At 39.5% G+C, this 25,181-nt stretch overlaps 1 protein-coding gene across 1 annotated transcript; it reads left to right on the forward strand.

Moving 5' to 3' along the window:
* The first annotated feature begins 593 nt into the window (after nt 1-593).
* mical1 (microtubule associated monooxygenase, calponin and LIM domain containing 1) lies at nt 594-21,586 on the forward strand. Its single transcript, XM_042410404.1, has 25 exons — nt 594-784; nt 1,360-1,441; nt 4,439-4,749; nt 5,621-5,828; nt 6,587-6,694; nt 6,875-6,970; nt 7,166-7,321; nt 8,020-8,120; nt 8,384-8,641; nt 8,860-8,975; nt 9,787-9,913; nt 10,335-10,413; nt 10,671-10,818; nt 11,048-11,238; nt 12,815-12,921; nt 13,211-13,273; nt 13,425-13,677; nt 14,646-14,716; nt 15,799-16,606; nt 16,730-16,857; nt 16,951-17,064; nt 17,795-17,888; nt 18,726-18,819; nt 19,106-19,179; nt 20,196-21,586. The coding sequence occupies exons 3-25, from the start codon at nt 4,492-4,494 to the stop codon at nt 20,387-20,389; spliced, it is 3,846 nt and encodes a 1,281-aa protein (XP_042266338.1). The 5' UTR covers nt 594-784; nt 1,360-1,441; nt 4,439-4,491; the 3' UTR covers nt 20,390-21,586.
* Nucleotides 21,587-25,181: the final 3,595 nt, after the last annotated feature.

A 25,181-nucleotide genomic window follows, 5' to 3' on the forward strand; every position in this document is an offset into this window, starting at 1 on the left:
AATTAGACCATAGATCCACATTTGATAAGATTTTGTCCCAGGGTCTCCCATCTGATGAGATTTTTGCTTTTAGATGTTTTATTACAGAAAGTGTATGAAACCCATGTCCAAAATAGTCCAAATAGTCCTACATTCTGTCATTGTGTTACTTATGGATGGAATTATGGTGAAAATAATTTATTCCCCTTTTTGCTGGGGACACCCTTGAACCTCCTTAAGGACCCCTGGGGGTCCTGGACCCCACTTTGAGAACCACTGTAATAAAGGTCAAAGGTTACTATTATATTATTATTTAATGTAACTATACAAGTAACTATAGCTGAAGTACGATATAAAGTAGCATAAAATGAAAATACTCATTTACAAGTACGTCAAAATTGTACTCGAGTAGCGTACAATAACCTTCTTAAGTTAGTTACGTTGCAAGCAAAGCAAACCAGACATAAAATATGTAAATTATTATTATTATTATTGTTCTTATTATATTTGGAGAAGGGATGTGCTCACTCACCTCTGCCAGTAATTGTGCCGCCTACCATCACTAATAAAGCCCTCAGGGCTCATCACTAAACACCTACCCGCTTGTCACGTGCGCTGCTGCTCGCGCTGTGTCTGCTCTACCAGAAAGTCCCGGAAGAGGCTCCACTAGTGCAGTACGAGCGCGAGGCGCAGGTGAGCCGGCGCGCGCTCTTCACCTGTAAACAAAGAGAAAGAGAACAAACATGGATACAACACTCAGCGTACAGTTTGACGGATTCTCGCTTACAGCTGAACTTCACCGCAGGTAATATAACTTCAAGACGCGTTTCAGGGCTCCACACTGTTCATATTCGACTTGTAAGATGATGTTTGTGTGTGGCTCCTTTGTTTTCACTGTGCGGGGAGACTATTTTATTATTTTGTGTGTAAGTTTTAAAGCATAAAGAAAGCCATAAAGCTGTGGCATAAAGAAGTGCTACAGCTTTCTGGCGACAGTCACTCCCTCTTATCTTGTTTACCTCTCATGTGAAATGAATGGAATGAATGGATTTTTAGTCTGTTGTATAGCTCAGTGTAAACCATATTTTGTGTGTCGAGCTCTCACAGCATGAGTGTTCCTATAAATCTGGCTGGTACACACTTGGTAACATGCTGTGACTGCAACCTGCTTTGTCACAGCAGATCACATTCAGTATCACACCTTCCTGTTCATTTGTCAGCTTCCTATAATTGTGAGCTCTGAAGGGCATGTCTTTATGTGTGGATGTCTGTTGGAGCCCGATAAAGTCAGGAAATTATACCTTTCGTTCTCTCTGTATCTCCCCTCTGTTTTTTTTTTCTTTTCTCTTTCTCTGTATCCCTTTCTAAAAAACCTGCCAGGTTGGAGATCAGTGTGTGATCCAACATCCTGATACACGCAGCGTTGCCAGACACACCGTGCGGAGCTTACACATGTAATAAGGTGGGTCAATCCAATCCAATCCACCAGCTCAGAGGAAAATCAGGTCAATTCTCCTTTAAAGCCTGCTTGCTCCTGTCTCATCCCGTCCACAACATTCCTGCTTAGACTCGTCTCCTCCTTGGAATTGCTTAACAACAGTCAGATGATGATGAGTATGTGTGTGTGTGTGTGTACTCTTGTCACAGATACACTGACACTGACTGTGCATTCAGCATGACCAGCGTGAAACTATATTTAGTAACATCCCAAAAGATAATCTTGATCATGGGAAACTAGTTTGTTTTTGCCTTCATTTCAATTCTACTGCAGCCTACATCTTTGAAGCTAGTTAAAACACAAAATATAGCACAAATTATAAATACAGCAACCTTCCTGAGAATTAGATGAAAGTGTTAAGATGATCTTCAGAGTTATTTTTAGTTTTGACAGACTGTCTTGTCTTCACAGGCCTCCTCATACTAGGTATACTAAGGTTGTTTTTTCCTCTAATTGAAGACTGGCACCAATTGCCGCCTGTTAGGACACTTTGCCCTCAATGATGCAATCTTGAAAGTAACAGCACCCTGGAGGCTTATTTGTTTGCCCTGTTAATGTCCACACTGTCGTTAATGAACAGGTAAACCACATGTCAGTGTGGTGATGTTATTAACTTTCTTATTTTATCTGTCCAACAGTCCAGAACTCAAAGATATTCTTTTTACTCATCACGTAAAACAAAGAAAAGCAGCAAATTCTCAAAGTTGAGAACGTGAAACCGTCAAATAATTGTCAATTTAGTTTAAAAAATGATCTAAACAATGAATCTATTATCAAAATAGTTGAATTTTCTGTAGATTGACTAATGGATTGGTTATTATAATCATTGCAGCTCTAAAAGTATAATATTATACCTCAAGGAGTTCAAGTCTTAACATGCCTCTGGATGCTTGTGGGAAATATAGGTCTCAACAATGCAACAAATGCAATGAAACCTTTGTGTTAAGGTCTGTATTGTTCAGGTCACCATGGAGGTTTATCAAACACACATCTCCAGAAGTGTTTGTCTTTGGATTTATTTTTGGTAGTAACATGCTTGATTGATTTGAACCACATTCTAAAAACTGAAAGGCAGCAACACAATACACAAGAAGAGCAGGGGGAGTTTTAGCTTCTTGTCATGTTTGTTTAAAAAAAGTTGTGTTATCATGATGTTGTTCTGCAGTGAAATAACAAAAGATAATCAGTGCTAAAAAAGAAATGTGAGGGAAGAATGTTGGTCTTACATTCGGTTTCCATCATGTTTCACACGATCACACAAAGCAGTCAAGTCACTCACAGTTTGCAGTGGTCTGTGACTGTAATTATAGTCTGCGTCTCAGGTGGAGAGCAGAGGGTGCAGAATTAGCAGCAGGGGGAAGCTGTTGTGAGGTTATCGTCAGGAAATGATGCATAGCCCTTAGTTACAGGAAATGTCAACTATAGCAAATACTGTTGACACATGTTCCTGCGTTTCATGATGCTGCCAGAAAAGTGTTCAAATGTGGTTGTACGGTCTTGTACTTCAGAGAGCTTGATTTTATTGTTTCAGTATGATACTGACTTAAAAGATTAGTTGCCTGCGATGCCACAGGCTTTTGAAAATAACCCCACCTAAAGTAAATGTTGACTAATGGATTGAGTTGTGAGCATAAACTGTATACCACGTGTATTTTAAAATGTAACTACATGAGTAGGACAGTGCTGTGTTTGTTTCTATGGATGCTTTTAGACATTGTGTACTATCAACTTTACTACAGGTGATTCATTGTTCATCAACTTTCACTATCATTTACAAAGTTCTGTTGTTCCAACTTCCACTCCTGGCTGATTGTAATTAAAGGCTACAGATATAGTTTTACACTTGTGTTTGTTTTATCTTGAAAAAAAGCATGGTGGTTCAATGCATTAAAAATTAATTTAGATATTATTGGCAATGCACTGATCCAACTTTTTCTCCCCAATACTGATTCAGATACCTAAACTAATGTTATTTGCCATTAGTGAGTACCAGTCCAATACCAGTGCCGTATTTTTTCCCAAATTCAAAATCTTTATACCTCGCTGCATAACACTCATCAGAATCAGGCCGTAAATGTAATGTAATGTAAACTCAGGCCGGGGAAAACTGAGTTGGTGGCGTCAGTTGGAAACTAGAGCCGACGTGATTAATCGATTAACAGAAAATGACCTAGCAACCTTTTGATAATCAATTAATTGTTATTTTCTAAGCAAAAATGCTGCTTCTTAAATGCAGATATTTGCTGGTTTACTTAGTCTTCCATGATATTAAGTTTTTATTCAGTTACTGAAAATAATATGGATCAGTCAGAGGTCTGGTCTCTACCTATTACAATCTATACGTGGTTGTGGATGCATTTATCATATTGTTATATTTATTCTTATTAAAACTGTGATATTAATTTCAGCTGCATTACCCAATGTGAAGTAGCAAACAGATTATCTTGTCATTTATTAAAGAGATTATACAGAACAGCCACTACCGTTATTCCAGTTCAAACGTGGAAAAAGTTCTATTCTCACTATGTGTTGAAGCCATAAGTTTCCATGAAACTGTGTATACTCTCTTGAACTGTGTTTGCTGAACTGAATGACTGGCACACGTCCTGAGGCAGTGTGAGACTGACACATCATCTATGGGCGGGCTGTTCAGTATGAAACGGTTGTAAAAAGAAAAGATATGAAGAGAACACAGAAACCACATTGAGGAAGTTGGTAATGACGCAGCTGACCAGGTGACAAAGATCTATAAAGACTATAATTAGGAAAACATGAGAAGGACACTTCCTGTTGCACAGTAGGAAGAAGACTTAGAAGACTTGGGCACCCCTATAAATGCAAACAACATGGGCAAAAAGGACTTTGTAACCCTTTGATCATTTACAGTAAACCCATCCCCATAGCCCAGTTATTTCCAGACATGAAGTTCTAAAAACCATGTTATAACCTCCTCTTTCACAGTTAACCAACAAACCCAGTAACCAAAGGACCGGGTCAACTCATCAGCCTCCACTATGGCGAGCCAGGACCCTGTCAACCCTTCACATGCTGTGTTTGACCTCTTTGTCCAAGCCCAGACCTGCAAGGATGTGCAGCACCACTTTGCTGAGCTCTGTAAGCAACTGGATATCGATCCTAAGGATTTCAGAACTTTCTACACCAAGCTGAAGGAAAGACTGAACTACTGGAAGGCCAAAGCCTTGTGGACAAAGTTGGACAAAAGGGCATCTCACCCAGATTACCAGCAAAGAAAAGCCTGCGCCAAAACTAAGGTACCAACAACCTGTGATTCTCTACCTGTTTTCAAAGGATATGGAAGGTTTTGACTTGTGATTGTCTTTTTTTTGTAGATTATTTGGCCTTTGGTTGAGTTGACAGTGTCGTTTTAGTACCAAAATGATGGATGTTCCTTTCTAGACCACGGCTGCATTAAAACATTTGAGAATCAATCTCACCACAAGGTCCATTTATTTCCATCTTTACAGCAGAAGCCGAGACATCCTGATGTATAGTTCCATCAAAAAATGTTGATTCCTACAATCGTGATTATGCAACTCACATTCATCTTTCATTAAACCCTCCATATCTGTTAAATGTCCCAATTTGTCAAATTGCTTGCCCCCAGTTTATAACAAAAGTCTGAAACAGTTTGTAAAACCTGTCATGATTTTAACACAACTTAACTCATAACTTCTTCACAATAACAGTGTAATAAATAATTTAACCAACTGCCAAATGGTGACATTGGTCAACTTTTTATCCCATTATTGCCATTGTCTAAATATTATGTTTTGGCTTTTCTTATTATTTGGAAAGAAAATGATCAGATTTAAATAAGAAATATTGGTACAAAATGTCCTTGACAACAGTGAGAATAGCTCTTGCAGTTCTGCCCAGACAATCAATCAAACTGTAATTTATTGCCATGCAGTTGCAACAGTTAATTAGGAAGGGACTGTTAATCAGTTCCTGTCCATCATACATAATTTTTCAGGCTCAAGACTTGAATCAAACAGACCTTTTTTAAACCCGTATCCATCACATGGCTCCATTTGGATTGTTTTATATGATTTCAACGTTCTTTGATTTGCATAATGTCATGCATGCCGGCAATTTTTCTGATTCTCTCCTTCTCCCACTCAGTGTCTCGTGTTGGGTGCCGGACCGTGTGGGCTGAGAACGGCCATCGAACTGTCCCTGCTGGGGGCTCAGGTGGTGCTGCTGGAGAAGAGAGAGGCTTTCTCCAGGAACAATGTCCTCCACCTGTGGCCCTACACCATCTCCGACCTCCGCGGCCTCGGTGCCAAGAAGTTCTACGGCAAATTCTGCACCGGTTCTCTGGATCACATCAGTGAGTGATTAGTCAATAAACACCAAATTAATGAATAACATTTTTTTGGTGATTTATTTATATTCTAATTCAATTATCAGGCAAAATAGCTTCTACTTTTCATATCTATAATTGTCTACATTGCAGATTTTTTGAGGGCACCAGACAGATCTTACATTTACACACTCAGAATTCAAACACTCAAATATAATGGCGGACAGTAAACATAGTGCACGATGAAATAAGTAGAGTGATTTTGGACACAACATTTGAGTTTTGGGCTGTTGTTCGGACAAAAGTGAATACATCAAATTGGACTTGGAGATAATGATGTGACATTTTAAAGTCTAAAAGATTAATAGATTATTAAAAAAATAACAATAACAACAATCATTAATGAAAATCTTTATCTACAAAATTGTCTTCCTGATATTTCATTTTTAAATTATGCTATTTTGGTGTATTCTGTACACACAACATCTATTGCATGTCTGTCCAGAGGAATCCCTCCTCGGTTGCTCTTCCTGAGGTTTCTTCCATTTTTAATCCAAATTGAGGGATCTAAGGATAGTACAGATTGTAAAGTCACTTGAGACAAATTAGTGATTTGTAGCATTGATTTAAATAGCTTTAAATCAAATTGACTTGACTTGACTTGAAAATTATTTACAGTCCTCACTTACATTAACTTTCTGTTTGCATGACTGACTGCATATCAGATATCTTGGTTATCTCACAAATACACATTTCCAATGAAATATACATGTGTGTATTTGCAGGCATCCGTCAGCTGCAGTTGGTTCTATTGAAAGTGTCACTTCTCCTCGGGGTGGAGGTGCACACCGGAGTGGAGTACCAGGGTTTGATTGAACCCTCAGGAGAAAACGGTACTTGCGTTTGCCAACCAGCAACCAATCTTTGTTTTGCTCAGTACATCATCAAATGGACATCAGTTGTTGTTTGTATGAACCAACAGTATTTATGAGCTAGCTGTATGTAAAGGAGTGAAGTTATAATGAAATCTGCTGAGGCGCAGGGAAAATAAAAGTTTGATGTGTTTCTGACAGGATGGATGGCCAAGCTGAAGCCTGGGTCTCATCCTGCTGCAACCTTTCAGTTTGATGTTTTCATCTCTGCTGGAGGAGGCAGGTTTGTCCCTGATGGTGAGACAAACACATATGCACTCTTGCATGCATCACTTCTGTTCCCGCTGTTGCAACAGGGGGGCACAAACAGCTATTGCAAGACCTGGTTGTTGCACAAAGTCACAAAACAAACTTCCTCCAGCAGTCATGTTCAATAATATGTGAGCTTTCATCAGCCCAGTTTCCTCTTTTCTTATTTCCCAAACAAATCAGGATTCAAGCACAAGGAGCTGAGAGGAAAACTGGCTATTGGCATCACAGCAAACTTTGTCAACAGAAACACGGCCGCTGAGGCCCATGTTGCAGAGATCAGCGGTGTGGCCCGCATCTACAACCAGAAGTTCTTCCAAGATCTGCTCACTGAGACGGGTAGGAATCCACATCAAGACATGCTCAGCTGGATGCAAGAGGACATCTTAAATTAAAGTGAAGGAGTGGTCTGCTCTATTCCTGCTTACTACTAAGAAAAGAGGAAATCAGTTGCTTCAGATTAACATATTTTTTACCACAACTTAAGTGAGAACATGTATTACGAAATGGAGTCACGGAACCATGACATTTCTAATAAGAGCGCTCTTATTTTCATTTTATTGTTCTTCTGCTGTGCCTTACTGAACCTATCCCTCAGGGCATGAAATGAATGTTCACACTCGGGACGGGTTCAATGTAAAGTCTGAAAAGAGTAGCAAAGCTGTTAATCTGTGTTTCAAATCCTCAGTTAATTTCCTGTGACAGTGTGAAGAAATCCACCCTTCCTGTTTGACCTGCTTTGCACCTACTGCACTCTCATTTTGAAGAAACTTGACAGGAATTATATTTGTCAAGCCTGATCACACCCATTTGAACAACTTTTTAATTCACTCCCTGTGTCCCCATCTACTCCCTCCCAGTAAAACCAGTAGAAAAGCATAAGCAGACAACTAATGACATAGGAAAATATCACAGTGAAAGGAAAAAAAGTGATGTATTTACTGTCAGCCTTCCAGATTCTCCCCCTCTCCTACACTTGTCTCTCTCTCTATATATAAATTATGCCCATCGTTCTTTCTCTCCATTTTCCCTTCCAGGTATTGATTTGGAGAATATCGTCTACTACAAAGACGACACCCACTACTTCGTCATGACTGCCAAGAAGAAGAGCCTGCTGAAGAAGGGGGTCATTAAACAGGTGAGCAGAAGCACATCCATTTCCAAGAAAAAGTCTGATTCTTATTGGCACCAGCTGTATTTCTGGCCAGTAATGAAAAGAAACAAACAAACCAGATGGATGAAAAAAGCCATGCAGGTGCTGTGTGAAGAGATATACTGTCATTCATCTCCTCTTTTCCTGAAACCTGGACCTCAATGGAGCAAACCTAAGTATAATACATGTCACTCCGCATCAGAAAAGGTGCCATGACTCATCACTCATCTCGCTCTCTCTCTCTACAGGACTACAGCGATGCAGAGGATCTGCTGGCTCCTGCGAACGTGGATCACGAGGCTTTGTACCGCTATGCCCATGATGCTGCCTACTTCTCCACAGGTGGCAAACTGCCTGACCTCCAGTTCGCTCAGAACCATGTCGGCCGGCCAGACGTAGCCATGTTTGACTTCACCTGCATGCACCGTGCAGAGAACGCCTCACTGGTCAGGGAGAGGAAGGGGAAAAAGTTGTTGATGGCTCTCGTAGGAGACTGCCTGGTGGAGGTAGGAAGTGACATTTTACAGTATCTTTGGCACCGTTTTCCCATAATTCATTCATTTTCTACATACAGTACCAGCCAAAAGTTTGGACACACTTTCAAGCAAAGTGAAATATTTCTTAGAGTGATCATCAATAACTGCATAAAATGTGTTTACTCCACTTACTGTTAATTGTGACATTATTTTGATTTTAATAAACTCTTCTGCTCTGTTCTCTGCAGCCTTTCTGGCCTCTGGGTACGGGTATCGCCCGTGGGTTTCTAGCTGCTTTTGACACAGCATGGATGGTGAGAAGCTGGGGCATGGGGGTCCCGCATCTCAAGGTCCTGGCTGAGCGGTAAGCCAGCTTCATTAAAAATACCAAGCAGCACAAAGTGTAGACAACCAAAATTCATATTTACGTTATGAGAAACACTCTATAGTTTACGATGCAGCTGCTTCCTGTTGTTACTCTCAGTTTTTGTAAACTGAAACTAAACTTTGGTTAGAATATTTAGTTGTCTAGGTGAGAGCTTAAATGTTTAGAAAATAAATGGATGGCCCTAAAAGTAGTAGCATATTAAAATATAGTTACAAAATTCATCAGTTTGCCAGTAGATGTCCTCATTAGCAACACCTCCCATCCTGAGCTAATTAGAGTGATGGATTGTTTTGATTGCATAGGTTTATAAATTATTTCAGCTTGATTACTTGATGTGACAAGAATGAAACAATGAGCCTTGAAAAAAAAAAAAAAAGTCTGGCTTCACCCATAAAAATGTGCTAATTTTGAGCTGTACTATAAAAGACTCCACTGAAAAGTTACTAAAAAAGCCTTTGAGTTTGATTAAATATGTGAATTATGTTGCAGCCAGCATGATTAGCACATAAAATAAAATAAGAGTAGTGCAGACTCCATATTTATAATTTAATGCCAGACAAACTTTTTTTGCTTGTTACCAAAATTATTTTGAGCAGTTATTCTGTTCAGTTAATTAGTCATCTAGTGTGTAGTCAGAACGTGCATGGTTGAGTGATCTCTAAACTCACCCAGTTATATAATCACTCATTCTATATTAGTATCCGTTTCAATTCTTCTATTTTAGTGCATCTCATCTCCGTGTCTCTGAGTTTATTGATTTGAGGCTGTGCTTGGCTTTAAATTACAGAGAAAGTATCTACCAGCTCCTGTCCCAGACCACACCTGAAAATACCAGCAAAAACTATGCTGCTTACAGCATTGACCCCAAAACACGGTACACAAGAGTCAACCTCTCCTCCATCCAGACCAACCAGGTCAGAACTTTTATCCTTTATTTACTCAACAGAGATTTGAATCACAGTCATGTTTGTCCTCATGAAGGTCGTTCAGAGTAGTAGATTACAGTCTGCTAGACAGAGCTTCATAAATAGTAAAGCAATGTTAACAAAATAGACTTTCTGTTGTAATGCTAAAGAGATAAACACATGTGAAACTGATCCATAGTTGTTTTCATCAGTTCCTGTTCTAGACAGTTATTTCCACACAAAGTATAATGATTATTATGCAATGGATGGCTTACAGGAAATAACAAATAATATACTGATTGCATTAAACCAGATTTTTTTAAATATTATTTACAAGAAACATGTGTTTAATATTTGATGAACTCTTTGGGATTGTGCTCTCTGGATGTATTAATGAACTAATCTACCTTTCATTCATGACTTTATTTAGGTGCAGCACCTGTACGATGTTGATAAATCCAATTCACTGAGCAAGAAACTGAAGAACAGATGGTCTACCATGCGTCAAGGTCAGCTGCTCTTCATCACACAGGCAGTCAGGCCTGTCTGTACGACGCTTTTTCTGGTTATTCTTTGGCTTTATGTTTAGTTGTGTTGAGCTAAATAGGAAGCACTTTTGCGGCCAACATTGACACATCATTTTAAAAAAAAAAGGAATTCACTCACATCATATTTACATATCACAGATCGACGTTTGTTTGTTTTTTTGAACCACAAAAAGGCTGTTGAGCATTGTCTGATGAATTCTCTGTGTTTGTCCTCTCAGATTCGGTGAGTGGTTTTGAAGAGTTGTTGAAATGGTGCCAGAAACATACTGTGGGATATGAGAATGTGAATGTGAAAGATTTTACCGAATCCTGGAAGTCTGGGCTGGCTCTGTGCGCTCTGATCCACCACTTCAGACCTCAGCTCATGTGAGTCGATCCCCTGGCAGTCGACAACACAACTAATGAGGCACTGTAGGATGCTGTGTAATTATGTAGTGGTTTAATGGTGTTAATTTGACCTAATTTTTTAGAGAAATTTGCATCAGGTATTCATATTTTACCTAATAAAATCCATGGCTTACCAAACAGATAATGTAACTAATCATCTTTACTGTAAAAAGACTGTATAGTGATCCTGCTTTTAATTCCTCCACAGTGACATGACCTCCCTGGATGAGTCCAATGCTGTTCACAACTACCAACTGGCATTCAGCATCTTGGAGAGGGAGCTGGGCATCCCACCTGTCATGTCTGCCACTGACTTGGCCAGCAGTAGTCAGATAGACAAGTTGTCCATGGTCCTCTACCTCACCCAGGTCCAAAATGCCTTCACCGTGCCAATAAAAGGTAAAAGTTTTGGTATTTATTATTTGCACAGGTTACAAAAAAAAAAAAGTAAACTAAAGCAAAATTGAATTGCCAAAAAGCAGTATACCACTACAGTCTATAGCAGTGTCCCAAATCCATACAACATATTGAAAATAAGTATAATTAAGTATACTCAAAGCAGCTGGTATGCATACTAAAAAAAACCTTCATTTTTCCCTTCACGTATAAAACAATGTAGTATGTAGAGCTGCAATGATTGACAGAAAATTAATCTGCAACTGTTTGATAAACTAATCATTGTTTCAGTAATTTTTTAGGCAAAAATGACAAATATTTGCTGGTTTCAGCTCCTTAAATGTGATGATTTAATGCTGAATAATGTGAATATCGTTTGGTTTTTGACTGTTTGGACAAAATAATAATAATTTGTTAGGAAACTATAACAGGCATTTTTCGCTATTTTCTTAATTTTATGGACAAAATGATTAATTTATGAAGCTGCAGATTAATTTATAATGAAACATTGGTTGCAGCCTTAGTAGTATGTTAAGTTCCTGTAAACTAACTGCAAAAAAAACAGTATATTATGAAGATTAGCATGAACTGTATACAATTAATATATACTGTAGAGTTGAATTAGGACACAGAGAAGGTTTCTGTTAATTATGTCATTTTAATGTTCTAATATATTTCTGACGATGGCTGTTAGCTACAGAAACATAATTCTTGCATAACTGTTGCTTAGACACTGCAAAGCATTAGCATCATCTTAAAAGGGTCAGGTGCTTTTGTCCTCCCACTGAAATGTGTTTAGTGTTGATAAGCGATCAAATCGATGCTGTCTCTTTAAGAGCCTGCTACCCAGAATTCATTTGGCTTAAGTGTCTAGTGCTGCGCTCAGAGCCAGCCTCTACTGGCGATGCTGCTCTCCTGCACTAAACCAGCCCAGCAAGCAGACAGACAGAGCAAACAGTCACGGTGTAGAGCTGGCTTATCAGGGTCTGATGGGACTAGCGTCTCTTGAAGGAGATCTGCTATTCCTGCACTGAAGGAGGATTTTCTCCAGGGCCGTTTGTAGCAGAGGTATTTTTTACTGTCTTGGTAACATTAGGAGTTTTGTGCAGCATAAATGTGAGCCCCGGCATTTGGAGGCACTGAATGAGCTGAAGTGGGTGTGATATACGCTGTCCGTGTCTGTGATGCTGTGCTGCTCTGCTGCTCTGCTCGGGATCCGCTGACTGATGTGAAGGCAGCAGGGAGCTGTCATTCTCCGGTAACCTTATCTGAATGATGAAAGAGTGGGAGTGGTAGAGTCAGAGCTGGAGCTGAAGAGTTTTTATATGGATTGACAAGTTAAATTCAGCTGCTGCCACTGTGACGCTACAGAAAATACAAGTAAGAAGGAGTATTTACATTTCTGACAGAGTATACAACATAAAAGGATACACCATGAAGTGGTACAGTGAGAATATTTAACATTTAAGCAGCTGTATGTAAGTAGGCCAACATCCAGGTGTTTTCCAGGTATGCCCTTAAGTGTAATGTTAAGACAAACTGAATGTGATGTTTTCCTTTATTTTCCTGTTGGCTACAGAACCTGCGGGCTTCCTGCCATCGTCCAAGCCTCTGACTCTCTCCCAGACACAGTCGGCTGTCTTTTTCCTAAACAAGCTGAAACACAACTCCCTGCAAAGACGCAAGGTACGCCCACTGTGACAAGAGTTCACTGTTTACACAGCACAGAGAAATGTTTGATAAAGATATTTTCAAACACGCTGGCCCGTTGGCCGGAGTTCACATCTGGGCCTTTCAATCAGTGTTCTTGAGCTGTTTGTGACTCACATGTCTGTTTAGCTGCAAAAGGTTGGGCATTATTTCTAAGTTAGTTGTTTTCTAGTTAGTCATAAAAAATGTTCTAATCCTGTTTGTGAATGTTCTCCACATAATCAGGTCATATGATAATCAATAGTTTGCATTATTTGCTCTGCAGGAAAAGCTGGCAGCTGAGAAACAAGCAAAAGAAAAAGAGACAAGGATGGGAGATGAGGACAGTGTGAGTTGTGCTAAACTAATCAAATTCAACTTTGGAAGCACTTTCTGCTCTAATTTCTCGTGATTCTTCAATATAAATCTTAAAAAACCCCCATATTTTGCTGCTTTTCTGCTGCTGAGCTTAACTCCTGCCTTCTTACCTTTTCCCCCAGACGGTGGCGTCCCCCGTATCGCCTGAGCTCAATCCTTCACCTGCTCCGGAGCCCGAACCCGAACCCGATCCCGAGTCTGAGACTGTGTCGATGTCGATGATGAACAGTGAGGAGTGTTACTTCTGTGGTCAGAGGGTCTATGTGCTGGAGCGCATCAGCGCTGAAGGCAAATTCTTCCATCGGAGCTGCTTCACCTGCCACGAGTGCGGTATCACGCTCAGACTGGGAGGCTACACCTTCGACCAGACCACAGGTGAGCACCATCTGTCTACAAACAATGAGACCGGCCTATGCATATAACCCAAATTGTTGAGTTTCACAAGTACTGCCCATGTTTGCTATATTTTCTGGTCATTTTTTAGCAACATCTTGTTTGCTAGTCTACCGATCCTCGATGGAGGCGCTTGTATTAAGTACTTCTGGTTTCAACAGCTCTTGTATCTGTGGTACAGTGGAAACCGCTTATAACGATCACCTCTGTCTGGGTCAAATTGATCATTATAAGTGGATGATTATTATAACTGAATTTCTTTTTCTCTACCTTTGACATTTGTATATTTATTACATGACAGCATCACTGTTTACTGAATTTTATTGACTGTTTCGAAATACAGAACAGCTGTTTCAAACGTTTGTTGTTTCGCTGCTGCATCTCGTTGGTTCGTTTTTGGCAGTTTGTCATAAGCTTCAAAGAGACTATGTTTTTCATTGAGAGACTGTCATGATTTCAATGTGCACACAGCACCAGGCTCAGGTAACCAGCTGGAAGCAGACGGGTTAACACGAGGCAATAATGGTGCAGCAGCCGCTAAATATCATACGTGTATCATGGGAGTAAAGTTTAAAAAATTACCATAGTTATAATATGTAATACAAGCAAATTATTTAAGCAGCATTTGTATAGGAATGATTCTGTCCCAACCTCTGTGATCTATATAAGAAGTTGATATAAGCGTGATCACTATAAGTGGTTTCCACTGTATAATGTTTTCTCTTAAAGCTAGGATAAGATCTTGCTGCAATAAGTGAAGCACCACTTATTTATTCATTTCTGTAATTAATAATTTGCACTGAGACCCTTTTTTAAAAAGGTTTTCCATTTAGACTGAAAGATTAATAATTTAAGAAAACAGCAGAGTTTTTCTTTTTCAGCACGTCACCATTCACTTGTTTCTGACTTTTCAACTCCTTTTATTGTTTTCATGTGCGATGTCCCCTCAGGGAGATTTTACTGTGAGCTGCACTCTGAGGAGCTGGAGCTGGAGAACGGGACTGGAACATCTTCTTATGAGGTGGGTCACGGAGCAGAACAGATGTAAAGCATTCTGTTGTTTACTGCTGAAGACTTCAGACTCCATGTTGAATCCTTGTGATTATAGTGCTTGGGCTACACAGTCTTCTGTTGCATGATATATCAGAGAGAGCTGAGAGAGCTGACTTCACAGTACTTAAAGCCCAGAGAGGCCCAGAGTTGCAGCTTACGGTCGGCAACATCTTTTCCGTTTGCAGCCAGGACCTTTCAAATAAGGAGTGCAGGGCATGAAAGGAAACACCCCCCACTACCTCAGACCGAAGCAAACGCTAGCTTAATGAGAGCAATGAGTGCTGCACACTTGGGCTAACGTTAGCTACTTTAACTAAATGTTTCTAACAGGGCAGGTATCATAATCAAGTAACATTAAACTTACTGAAATATTGCAACAATAGTCTGACTCGGTGTGAGTGCCAGAGCTGGGGAGAGCAGCAGGCGAGCCACCTGTCAAACACAGCAGACATCAAAGCTACTATAAGTCTTCAAATCTTGTTAACAGAGGAATAATTCCAAAATTACCACCAGCACACTTATTAGAGGGCCTGAATTTAGTGATTTAGACCATAATGACTCATTGAAAAAATGATTGACTTAGAATTGCTAGAGAGAAGTTGGCACTTATTGAATGGGAGTCAATTGGAGCCAGCATCTAGCGGCTGTCGGTGGCATTGCACTTTAAGGTACTTCCACACCGACTTCAGCCTCAAGCCGCGGTAGTTGCCACTTGTTTGGGGCTGAAGACGTGAAGAAGTTATGAAAATGAAAAAAGGTCTGGGAGTGTGTAGTAAAAAAGAGGTGAGATTACCAGACCTCTGTAGGCCGCTCATCACCTCTGCTTGAGTCTAGTAGCTTGATGCTATATCAGTTACTATTAGCATAACACACCCACACTCCTGAATATGTACAGTTGAGTGAAGCAAGTTAAATTGCATTGTGGGTAATGTGTGGAATAAAAACAGAACGTGTCTCTGGTTCTGCTGCATTGATTTTGACAATGTTATAAAATCTGTGCAGTATTCTTTTGAAAATGGCTGAAGTTTTTCTCCATATTGCTCTATTTAGGACAGCAAAGGAGACCACAAGGGGACAAACGGGCTTTCCAGTGATGATTACACTCCATCTCCATCGGATGAGGAGTATGAGCACACATTGGACTGTGGTCCCTCTATACAAGTAGAGTCACATGAACCTGCTGAACAGGACCAGCATTTACTTGAATCGAAAGAGTGCGAAGAGGAACAGACATCGAAAACTTCCACACGTTCTCAGTCTATAACTGAGGTAGCAGCACCAACTGAAGAGGAGACGGAGGAACAACCTCCTGCAGTGTCCTACCCGGTCCCCAAGCCACGCCTCTCTCGGCAGACCACACCGAGCCCTGTGTCCTCTCCTCCGATAGCAAAACCTCGCACAGTCCACCTTTTTAACCCCTCGACTCCAGAAAAATCTCCAACAGCAACACAGAGGATCTCCAAGACAGCTCCAGACTCCCGTCCTAAACAGTCTCTGCGAAAGCTTCAGCTAACCGATGAGGAGAAAAGCCAGCTGGTGAATCTACAGAGCCTCAGCGTAGACTCTGACTCAGAGACCCCCGGGGGATCCTCATCCTGCTCCTCTTCCTCGGTAACAGCGGGAGGTCCAAGCCCTCCTAAACCAGAGGGCCTAGATGGTCAAGAAGAGGAGGGCTACTGGAGCGGGAGCACCGCTGGTCACATGCGGGAAAAGAGGAATCGACGCTGCTTCAGGAGGAAAGAGATGCCGAGCGGGCAGTCCAGAGTACGATCCAAGTTTTCCCCCTGGAATCTCTCTTCCCCGAGGATCAGCAGAGACACCCGGCTTAGTGTCCTCATTAATCATCCAGGCAGAGTGGGTGAGTTAATGATTCATCTCCTCTTCAATCTTGGATGAAGTAAGAAGAAAGTAAGTTCTTGGTAAGTCTGAGTTTACTGAAACACTTGTTCCAACATCTTTTTTCTTGCATTTTTACCCACAGAAACAACATTCAGACATGTTCACAGCGCCTCAGAAGAGGGTGTCGATGAAGATGATGGAGACGATGACGACGACGATGACGATGATGAGATGTTTGTACAAGATGACATTGACTTATTTGATGAGAAAGTAAGGAGCTGATATTTTAATTTTACATGGTAGTAGTAGAGCTGCTATATTTTAACCAGGAGTACACTCATGATAACAACACGTTACCTCTAGTTTCAGACGGTGCCATCAGACCCTGTTGAGGCTGAGAAGTTGGAGTTGATGAAGATGAGGACACTGGAGCGGCGAGCCAAGATGAGCGAATTACAGCGATTGCGTAAAGCTCAGGTCAGTGTCTGTCTGTGTTACAAAAGTCATAGATCATCCATGTTTCTGTTTGTCATTAGCTTCTTCAACTTCACTCCATGGAGCAATAACTTTGATAACATTGAGTTTAAGTGTTGCAGTTTCTTCTGTTTACAGAATATCTTCTGTATGTTAAAGTTATAATCCTTAAAATTTAATTCCTGGCAGATTTGCTGATACTGGTGGTAATAGCAAGAGCTGTTTAATACTACAGGTTTACAGCAACTATTGTTAGAAAGAAATGTTCAAAATACAACAGAAGAGCAACTGGTTTATCTGTTTACAGCCAAACAAATTCGCATTGTTTTAATAGAGAAGTCAGCCAATAATTGGCCTTTTTCCAATATGCCGTGAGCAACCACGACCTGATTTCACAGTGGTCACAGTAAAAAGAGTCGATTATCTTGCTAAAGAGTTTGAGGTTTGCAGCCTTATGCCTGCAGCTCTTAATCTAACAGCTCACTGGGCTGCTCCTTCTCGCTCCATCAGTTCCTGCAGTATTTAAAACTGATCTGAAAATGACCGCGTCTTTCCCGTGTGTCTGCCACTAACAATGAAACATACTATATAGAGAGGTGATCACAGAATATAAATACATTAAATAGCTATTACAGAAAACATGGCGATCAAAATGGGGGGTTTGATTTCATGAAAATGTTTGTTAGAATTTGCTTGAGTACCTTTCTTACTCTCTTGTTTCTGTTGTCAACAGTCCATCCAGAGGAGACTGGAGGAGATTGAGGTGACCTTCAAGGAGTTGGAGGAGAAAGGTGTTGTGCTAGAACGAACTCTGCGAGGGGAGGCTGGTAAGCACATCCATGGTTTTCATACCTGTTATACTAAAAAATGCCCAAGGAGCAAAACATTTTAAAAGGGAATTTCAATCTTACACATCAAAGCCAGTTTATATGTATTGAGGAGTGCTACTGCATATATGGAAAAAGTGGAACTAAGCCTTTTATGGATCTATAGGCTGCTGTGTGAAATCTGATAGATTGCCCAAATATATTTGTCTCTTGAGTCAGCATTGGTGGAAGAACGTGCGCGTCGTCTGCATTGATTTTAGTCCGACAATGTTATAGCAGTACAATGCTAGATCGATGGAGTACCCTTTTAAACACAGATTTTACATCCTTATGCAACCAAAAGTTGTGTCCTGCTGGAAGAAGATGCTGACTACTGTAGTTTACAGTAAATTAGGTCGTCTGTTGATTAAAAGAGAAAATTTTGGAGAAAACAAACGAGGTGTTGAGTACAAAACTAAACTCCTGAGTGGGTTCTGAGGGGCTGCAAATGCAAAGGCAATAAACAAATAAAACTATTTTTCAGTAAACACTGAAATGAATGAACACTAGATATACTGTTCTGTACGACTGGGCTTTATGACCACACAAATAGTAAAACCTTGTATATATGTAAATAGCATTAAAAATAGTTAAGTTAAGGGAACAGAGCAGCCTCCAGATGTTGGTATTTAGTAGTTAATCTCTTTTTAGACACACTGAATCACATGGATGTTGTGTCACTGTCAATCTTGTTCCACACTACTATATCTGTCATTTCCATACAAACCCTTCTTCCTCTTTTTTTTTTTACTTACCAGCGCACAAATATTTCCAAACACTGTATTTTTCCACTTCCAGGCAACAGCGGTTCTCCTGAGATGATCGAGCAGTGGATCCAGCTCGTCCACGAGAAGAACGCGTTGGTTTCTGAGGAGTCTGACCTTATGGTGGCGTAAGTGTGCACGTTTTTTGGCTCGCTCATAAAGTCAAACAGCAACACGCAGTCCAAGCCAGTGAAGTCACACTGGGAGTACAACACAGCTTTTGTGCAGAGTAGAAGTGACAGTGTAGCTGCGGGGTCCAAAACTCAAAACACTGGTTACTGGTTGTTCTCACCATGGTAGCAACCAGTCTTCTTTACAGACAGACCCTATTTGTCATATGACCTTATGATGACCTGCAGTTACGGTAGGATGTAATGTTGACACGACTCAGCTGGTATTTGTTTTTTCTCTCAGGTCTCGACAGCTGGAACTCGAAGACAAGCAGAGCATGTTGGAGTTGGAGCTCAGAAAATACATGGACCTGAATGGTGTGTTCTTCGCTCTGCATGTATAAACACATCTGCTGTTTCTTGAAGAGGGTTATTGATTTTGATGCAGTTAAAAGAGAGCCACACAGCAAGTAGCAGCTGTATTTAGCCAAGGCTAGCAAGACAGTTTTCCTGTGTATCATCAGTGTATTTCCCCGAATATATACAGTAGCAGTCAAAAGTTTGGACAAACTTTTTCATTGAAGTGAATGGGAAAGTGTGTCTAAACTTTTGACTGGTACTGTAAGTCAAGTCGGGGGGTGGTGTTTTGTTTGAGAACTAGACAATTCTTCATTCCTTATATCAAATACTCTTTTTGAATGGAAACTGTATGGGGATAACACTAGTTCCTTTAAGTCTGTTTACAGTCTTTTAGAGTTAGTCATCCCTAAAAATCAACCCAACCGGTCAAAGCAGATGGCCACCCACCAAGAGCCGGGTTCTGCTTGAGGTTTCCACCCGTTAAAGGGGAGTTTTTCCTTACCGCTGTTGCCAAGTGCCTGCTCATGGGGGAATTGTTGGGTCTCTGTAAATTAAAGAGTACGGTCTTGACCTGCTCTATGTGAAAAGTGCCTTGAGATGACTTTTGTTGTGATATGGCGCTATATAAATAAAAATTGATTGATTGATTGAAAATGCTTAGAAATCCCAGTTTAACCTACAGGAGTTTCCGATGGCTTTGTAACAGTTTTTTCAGCCATGGAGGAAATAAATTCCTGACAGTTAAAAACAAGTGTCTCTGGGAGACTTTCCCAACAAGTCAACAACTCTGAAAATGCTTCTCAAAAAGTATCCAAATAAGGTGTTGCAAAAGACAGATCTTCTTATAATCAGGGTCGTCTTATATATTTCTGAAGTGAGACCACCCTCCCACAGTAGAGGTGGGACTTTATGTATCCTAATAGTATTCTACATGTATCTCTGTGTTTGCTGCACACATGTCTTGTATTAGTGGGTATTTGTAATTTCGTTTTCAGCACTAAATGTGTATTTGTGTTTTTTTTTTTTTCTGGCAGACAAGACACCAGAGCAGCAAGCAGAAGAAGATCACGTCCTTCAACAGATGATTGAGGTGGTGGACATGAGGGACTCTCTGGTGTCGTTTCTGGAGGAGAAGAGGCTGAAGGAGATAAGTGAGGAGCAAGAAGTCTTCTCCATCATGGAGGCTAAACGGCACTCGAAGGCAGGAGCTCAGGTTCACTGGGAGTAAGGCTTTGGGGCGCACACACACTCAACATGGACCTGTATGTACTGTAGATGCCCTTAGATCTACTGTATGTGACACTTGCTGCTTTCAAACTTGGAACCTGAAACTTTTGCAAAGCCAAAGATGATACTGCGCTGTCTTGGAGGATAACGCACAACAAGCGGGTTCCCTCAGTGATTAGGTTAAATAGTTCAAGCTTATGGAACAGCGGCTGAATGGAAATCCGTTGCAATCCTCCCCCTAGAGGGAGACATAAGCCTGGAGATCTGAGGCTTTGAGTTGATGAGTCCGGCTAAACCCTGCCTGCCGTGATGGTAGGGGTCACAACAACAACACCACCACATATGAAAAAGGACCCCCTAGCGTCTGCTGCACTATTGAATTACCACTTTACAGCAGATAATCATTACACAGCGTGGGACCTGACCCGGTTTGGTGTCATAAACATGTGACTCGAGTGCAAAGCCAAGACGAAGCAGCATAAAATTACAGTGATGAGAAACAACCTGCAGTAGTTGGGCTTTGAAGCCTTAGAGGTAGATCTAGGTTGATAACACGTTTTTGAAAATAGCTTGATGTTCATGTTGATTTTACTCGTGTCATCATGAAGTGCTACTGTACACAAAGATATAATACAGATATCAGAATATTATTTGTATAAAGAATAAAATCTAGAAATATGATGGTGGAGGTAAAAAAAACTAATAGGTAGTTAAAATATTAGAATTATTCAGTTCAGTTGGATCATGATTATGATTTATTTTAATTATCATTTATGAATGTTATAAATTTCGTAGCACTTCCTGCTGTTCACCATGTCGTTTCCTGATAGCATGTTGGATAGTTAATCTCAGGGGTTGACTGTTCAGTCCTCTTGGATCAGAGTTTTCACCGATGGCCTTCAACAGTCAGCTGCTCTTCCGAGTGGTGGTGTATTATATGAACACAGGGGATTCGGGGTGAATGGAAAAGAAAAAAAAAAAAAAAAAGGAGATTGAATGGACTGGTTAATCTATTTATAAACGCCATTGTTTATCATTTGCAGGTGTTCCTATTCATGTGTTGGCAGAGTATCCAAAATCAAGACAAAGACCAGTTTGTTGTTTGTGAAAAGGAGCCTTATATATTCATTGTTTTACTGCCATTTTGTGCCACCTGGACAGCACTTCACAATATATTAAATAAAGATCATGCACTTTGTTTTATTTTTCATGTTTTTATAATACATTCAGCGGTGTAGGTACAGTAATGCATGCTTGGTCTTCATAAGTGTTTCTATGCCAGTGGATATGTTGCCATTAACTATATACCGTAGTGTTATAAAGGGTTTGACTGCTCCTGCTATTCTACCTTCTAACCTCTAGAGTGCACACTTGTCCCTCTACATTGCCTGTAACTCTATAAGACAGTGACACTGGAGAAATTCCAATCAGAGGTGGAAGAATTATTCAGACCCTTTACTAAAAGAGCGCCTCATAATTTATTTTAAGATATTTAAAGATAGTCTGCTTGGAATGATAATTTACGGCTGGTATATTTTTTCCACAAAAGCTCACTGACCTAGTTTAAAAAACCCCTCCAGACATGTTTTAGGACATATAAAAAATAATGCGCTTACAATAGTAAGTTGTCTCATGTGTTTTTTTTCCCACAAAAAATGTCCAGTTACCTTGTTAAAAATCCTTACAATGACATCTACTCCGTCTCTCATGTGAAAATCCAGAATCTATAAATATGCAAATATTTTTCATTTCAAAAGTTTAACGACTAGATACAAGACGTCTCCTACTTCGTCTCCTAGGTCTCCTACTTCACTGTAAAATCAATTTTCAGTGTATGTTCACTGGAGGTTTCCTCATCACACTTGCGTAAGTTGTTTACCGGCCCTCGATTGGCTCCAAACTAGTTGTGATGTAACAAACATGCTCCAAGGTAAACACCTTTAATTCAGATTTAAGGTGAGCACAGAGGAACTCTCCTCCTTCAGCAGGGTGACGTGAAAATAGCCTCTCGTGTTAAACTCTGCACATACATCATTCTGCATTTAAAAGCTCAAACATCCAACTGTGGAGTGGAGGGGACTTTAAGTAAATACAATGTGGTAGAATCAAAATCCTGTAAATTTCCAATAAACATTTCATCTTTCAAAAAAGAAAACTGGCAGATACAAGATGCTGCTTGACTGTGTTCAGAGGAGCTGAGGAGAGCACAGTGACGTCCGTCTCTCAATCACATCTGAGTCAGCTCTTCAATCAGGCTGAAAGATGTCCGTTCTTCTGAATCCACAGCCAACAAGTCCGTCTTGGCAGGATAAGTGATGCAGAATAATGAGTCAGAGCAAAATATATATGAAGTCACATTATGTCTAGTTTCTACATATGGAGAAGACATATAGCACAGAATGAAGATGCAAAATAAGCCAGTGCATAAAATTCAACTTCTCAAAATGTGCAGAAATTGGATGATAAACTTCAGTTAGCTACTTTTTTTAAAGGGCTATTTCAGAAAAATAACCTTTCAAATGCAAAACAAGGTTGTATGTGTGTGGGCACCTTTCAAAACATCTAAACAGAAAAATGGTTATTGTTTTCACCTCAGAAATAGCCTCTTCTTCTTCTTTTTTTTTTAATACAAATGCTTGTTTGTTGACTCACTGCCAATATTTATCAGACCTTATGATCTTACGGTGGACGCCTGTGGAGGATCAGCACTATTTCTGGATGTTGTGAAATGAAGTGTAAAGGTGAATAATAAATACAATAGATGATTACAGGCACTTGTTTCTAAACACTGTTCATTGTATAACACTCTTTAACACTTTTTTTGGAGCCAGGGATTAATATCTTTATATAACCTTGATTGTGTTCAGATATCAAACACGGGTCATTAATTTACTGCAAGCAGTAGCGGTAAAGTTAATCTCATGTTATGTGAGCAATGAGCAGTTTTCGCATCAATTAAATCATCTTATGTAACATTTTATATACTTTACACCAAAATAACTCTGGATTTAAATCCTGATTGCAAGTCTGTAGATAATAAATATAAATGTCTGCTATAACTTTTCTCCTTTACATGTGAGCTGCTACACTTCAGAACAGTTCATTAACCAACCGGTTTATAAAAGGCATTGAACATCTACCTGATCCCTTTAGTGTAATCCCTTCGGCCATTAGTTTAGTCGCAATGGATCTTAAGAGCCTGAGATGGTGTTAAGTGTTTAGTTTTTTTCTCTGAGGAGAATGGACAGCTTTGTTTTACATCACGTTCATGACATAAGTGAACGTGGACTCTTGGATAATCCCGCTGGCGGGTGGTTAAAAAGTTCAAACTGATCTTGTTGTTTCTCTTGATGTACAGTTATCCTGCTGGTGAAGTAAGGTTACACGAGTCAGGCCTGATGTCAGTGATTTATGGAGGATAAAGGACTCAAATACTTTACTTCAGTAAAATCAGTACTACAATGTAAAAGTAGGCTTATTCTTACTAAACAATACTGCTGAACAGTTTAATCTGCAATCAACTTTTCTGTATATTTGATCCCTAAAACTTTATTATTTATCAAGTGACAAAAAATCAACCAGTGCTTTAATACTGTATATCGACCTTAAACTTAAAAATGTTTTAGAAATGTATTTAATTCTGTATCTAGAAATAAGGAAGAATACTATACTTACTGTATAGTATTTCCCAAAACCTATACTACACTTGGGAAATACTTTAAACAAGTCTGCATTGAAAACATGTTCTTACTGGATCTTGTCACCTTAAAATAAGGCTTTAAGGATTTTTGTATGTAAAATCTTTATCTGCAAAGTAATCAGTAATTCCAGCTGTCAGATGTAGATGAGTAAAAGGAGAAAATTGAGATAATAATATATAGATTCATCAAACATCAGAGATGTTAATGCTGTGTTATGATGTATATCCCTGTAATATCTGGGTGTGTGATGCCAACGAGCAGAACTGCTTCATGGAAATATCAGATTTATATGTAATTTTTGCATCAATGTGATGAAGCACCTTGACTTGTCACGTATTTAATTCACCAGAATAAATATTCCTGACGGTTATTTTTATCCATGAGCTGTCTCAAGGATTTGTACTACATCACTATATCAGTATATGAAATTACAGACACTCTTAAGACCCAATGCAATGTGATTTGAAATGTTTATTCTATAAATCATGAAAAAGTTGACTGTTTGAGTGTTAAAATCCATCTCATGTAAAACAATAAATATAGATAAAAATGTAAAAAGAAAATGTAGATTATGTTGCAGCTTTGCCTAAATTAACATATAATCCCACTTTAAACTTTAATTGTTATTAGCAGTATACTATATGCATTGATTAAATGGTTTATAACACACTATAATGTAATTGTCAACAACTATAACTCCTCCTGTAGGCACCCATACGTGGAGGCTGGTGTAAAAACAAATAATGAATGACAATATAGTAAAAAAGTCTTCATAAGAGAGGTTATAACTGTTGACAAATACTCTACATTAAGACTTAAAAATGTCCTTCTGCTTACAACTAGCAAGTTTAATTATAGTGTGTTATACTGTGAGCTATTTATAATGCTAATCAGGAACAGCACTAACAAAATAGCTGTTACAATAATGTAGTCCATAATTTATATATACCAGAAGAGGATTTCAAGGACAACAGCCTTGTGATCATTATATCACTGAATTATACATTTACACGCTCTTATATATTCAACCCCACGGCTATGAAAATATAGTATTAGATTTGTTAGGTTTAATATTTTTGAATAATTTGCATG

The sequence above is a fragment of the Thunnus maccoyii genome, chromosome 4, assembly GCF_910596095.1.
Source record: "Thunnus maccoyii chromosome 4, fThuMac1.1, whole genome shotgun sequence".
Classification (NCBI taxonomy): Eukaryota; Metazoa; Chordata; class Actinopteri; order Scombriformes; family Scombridae; genus Thunnus; species Thunnus maccoyii.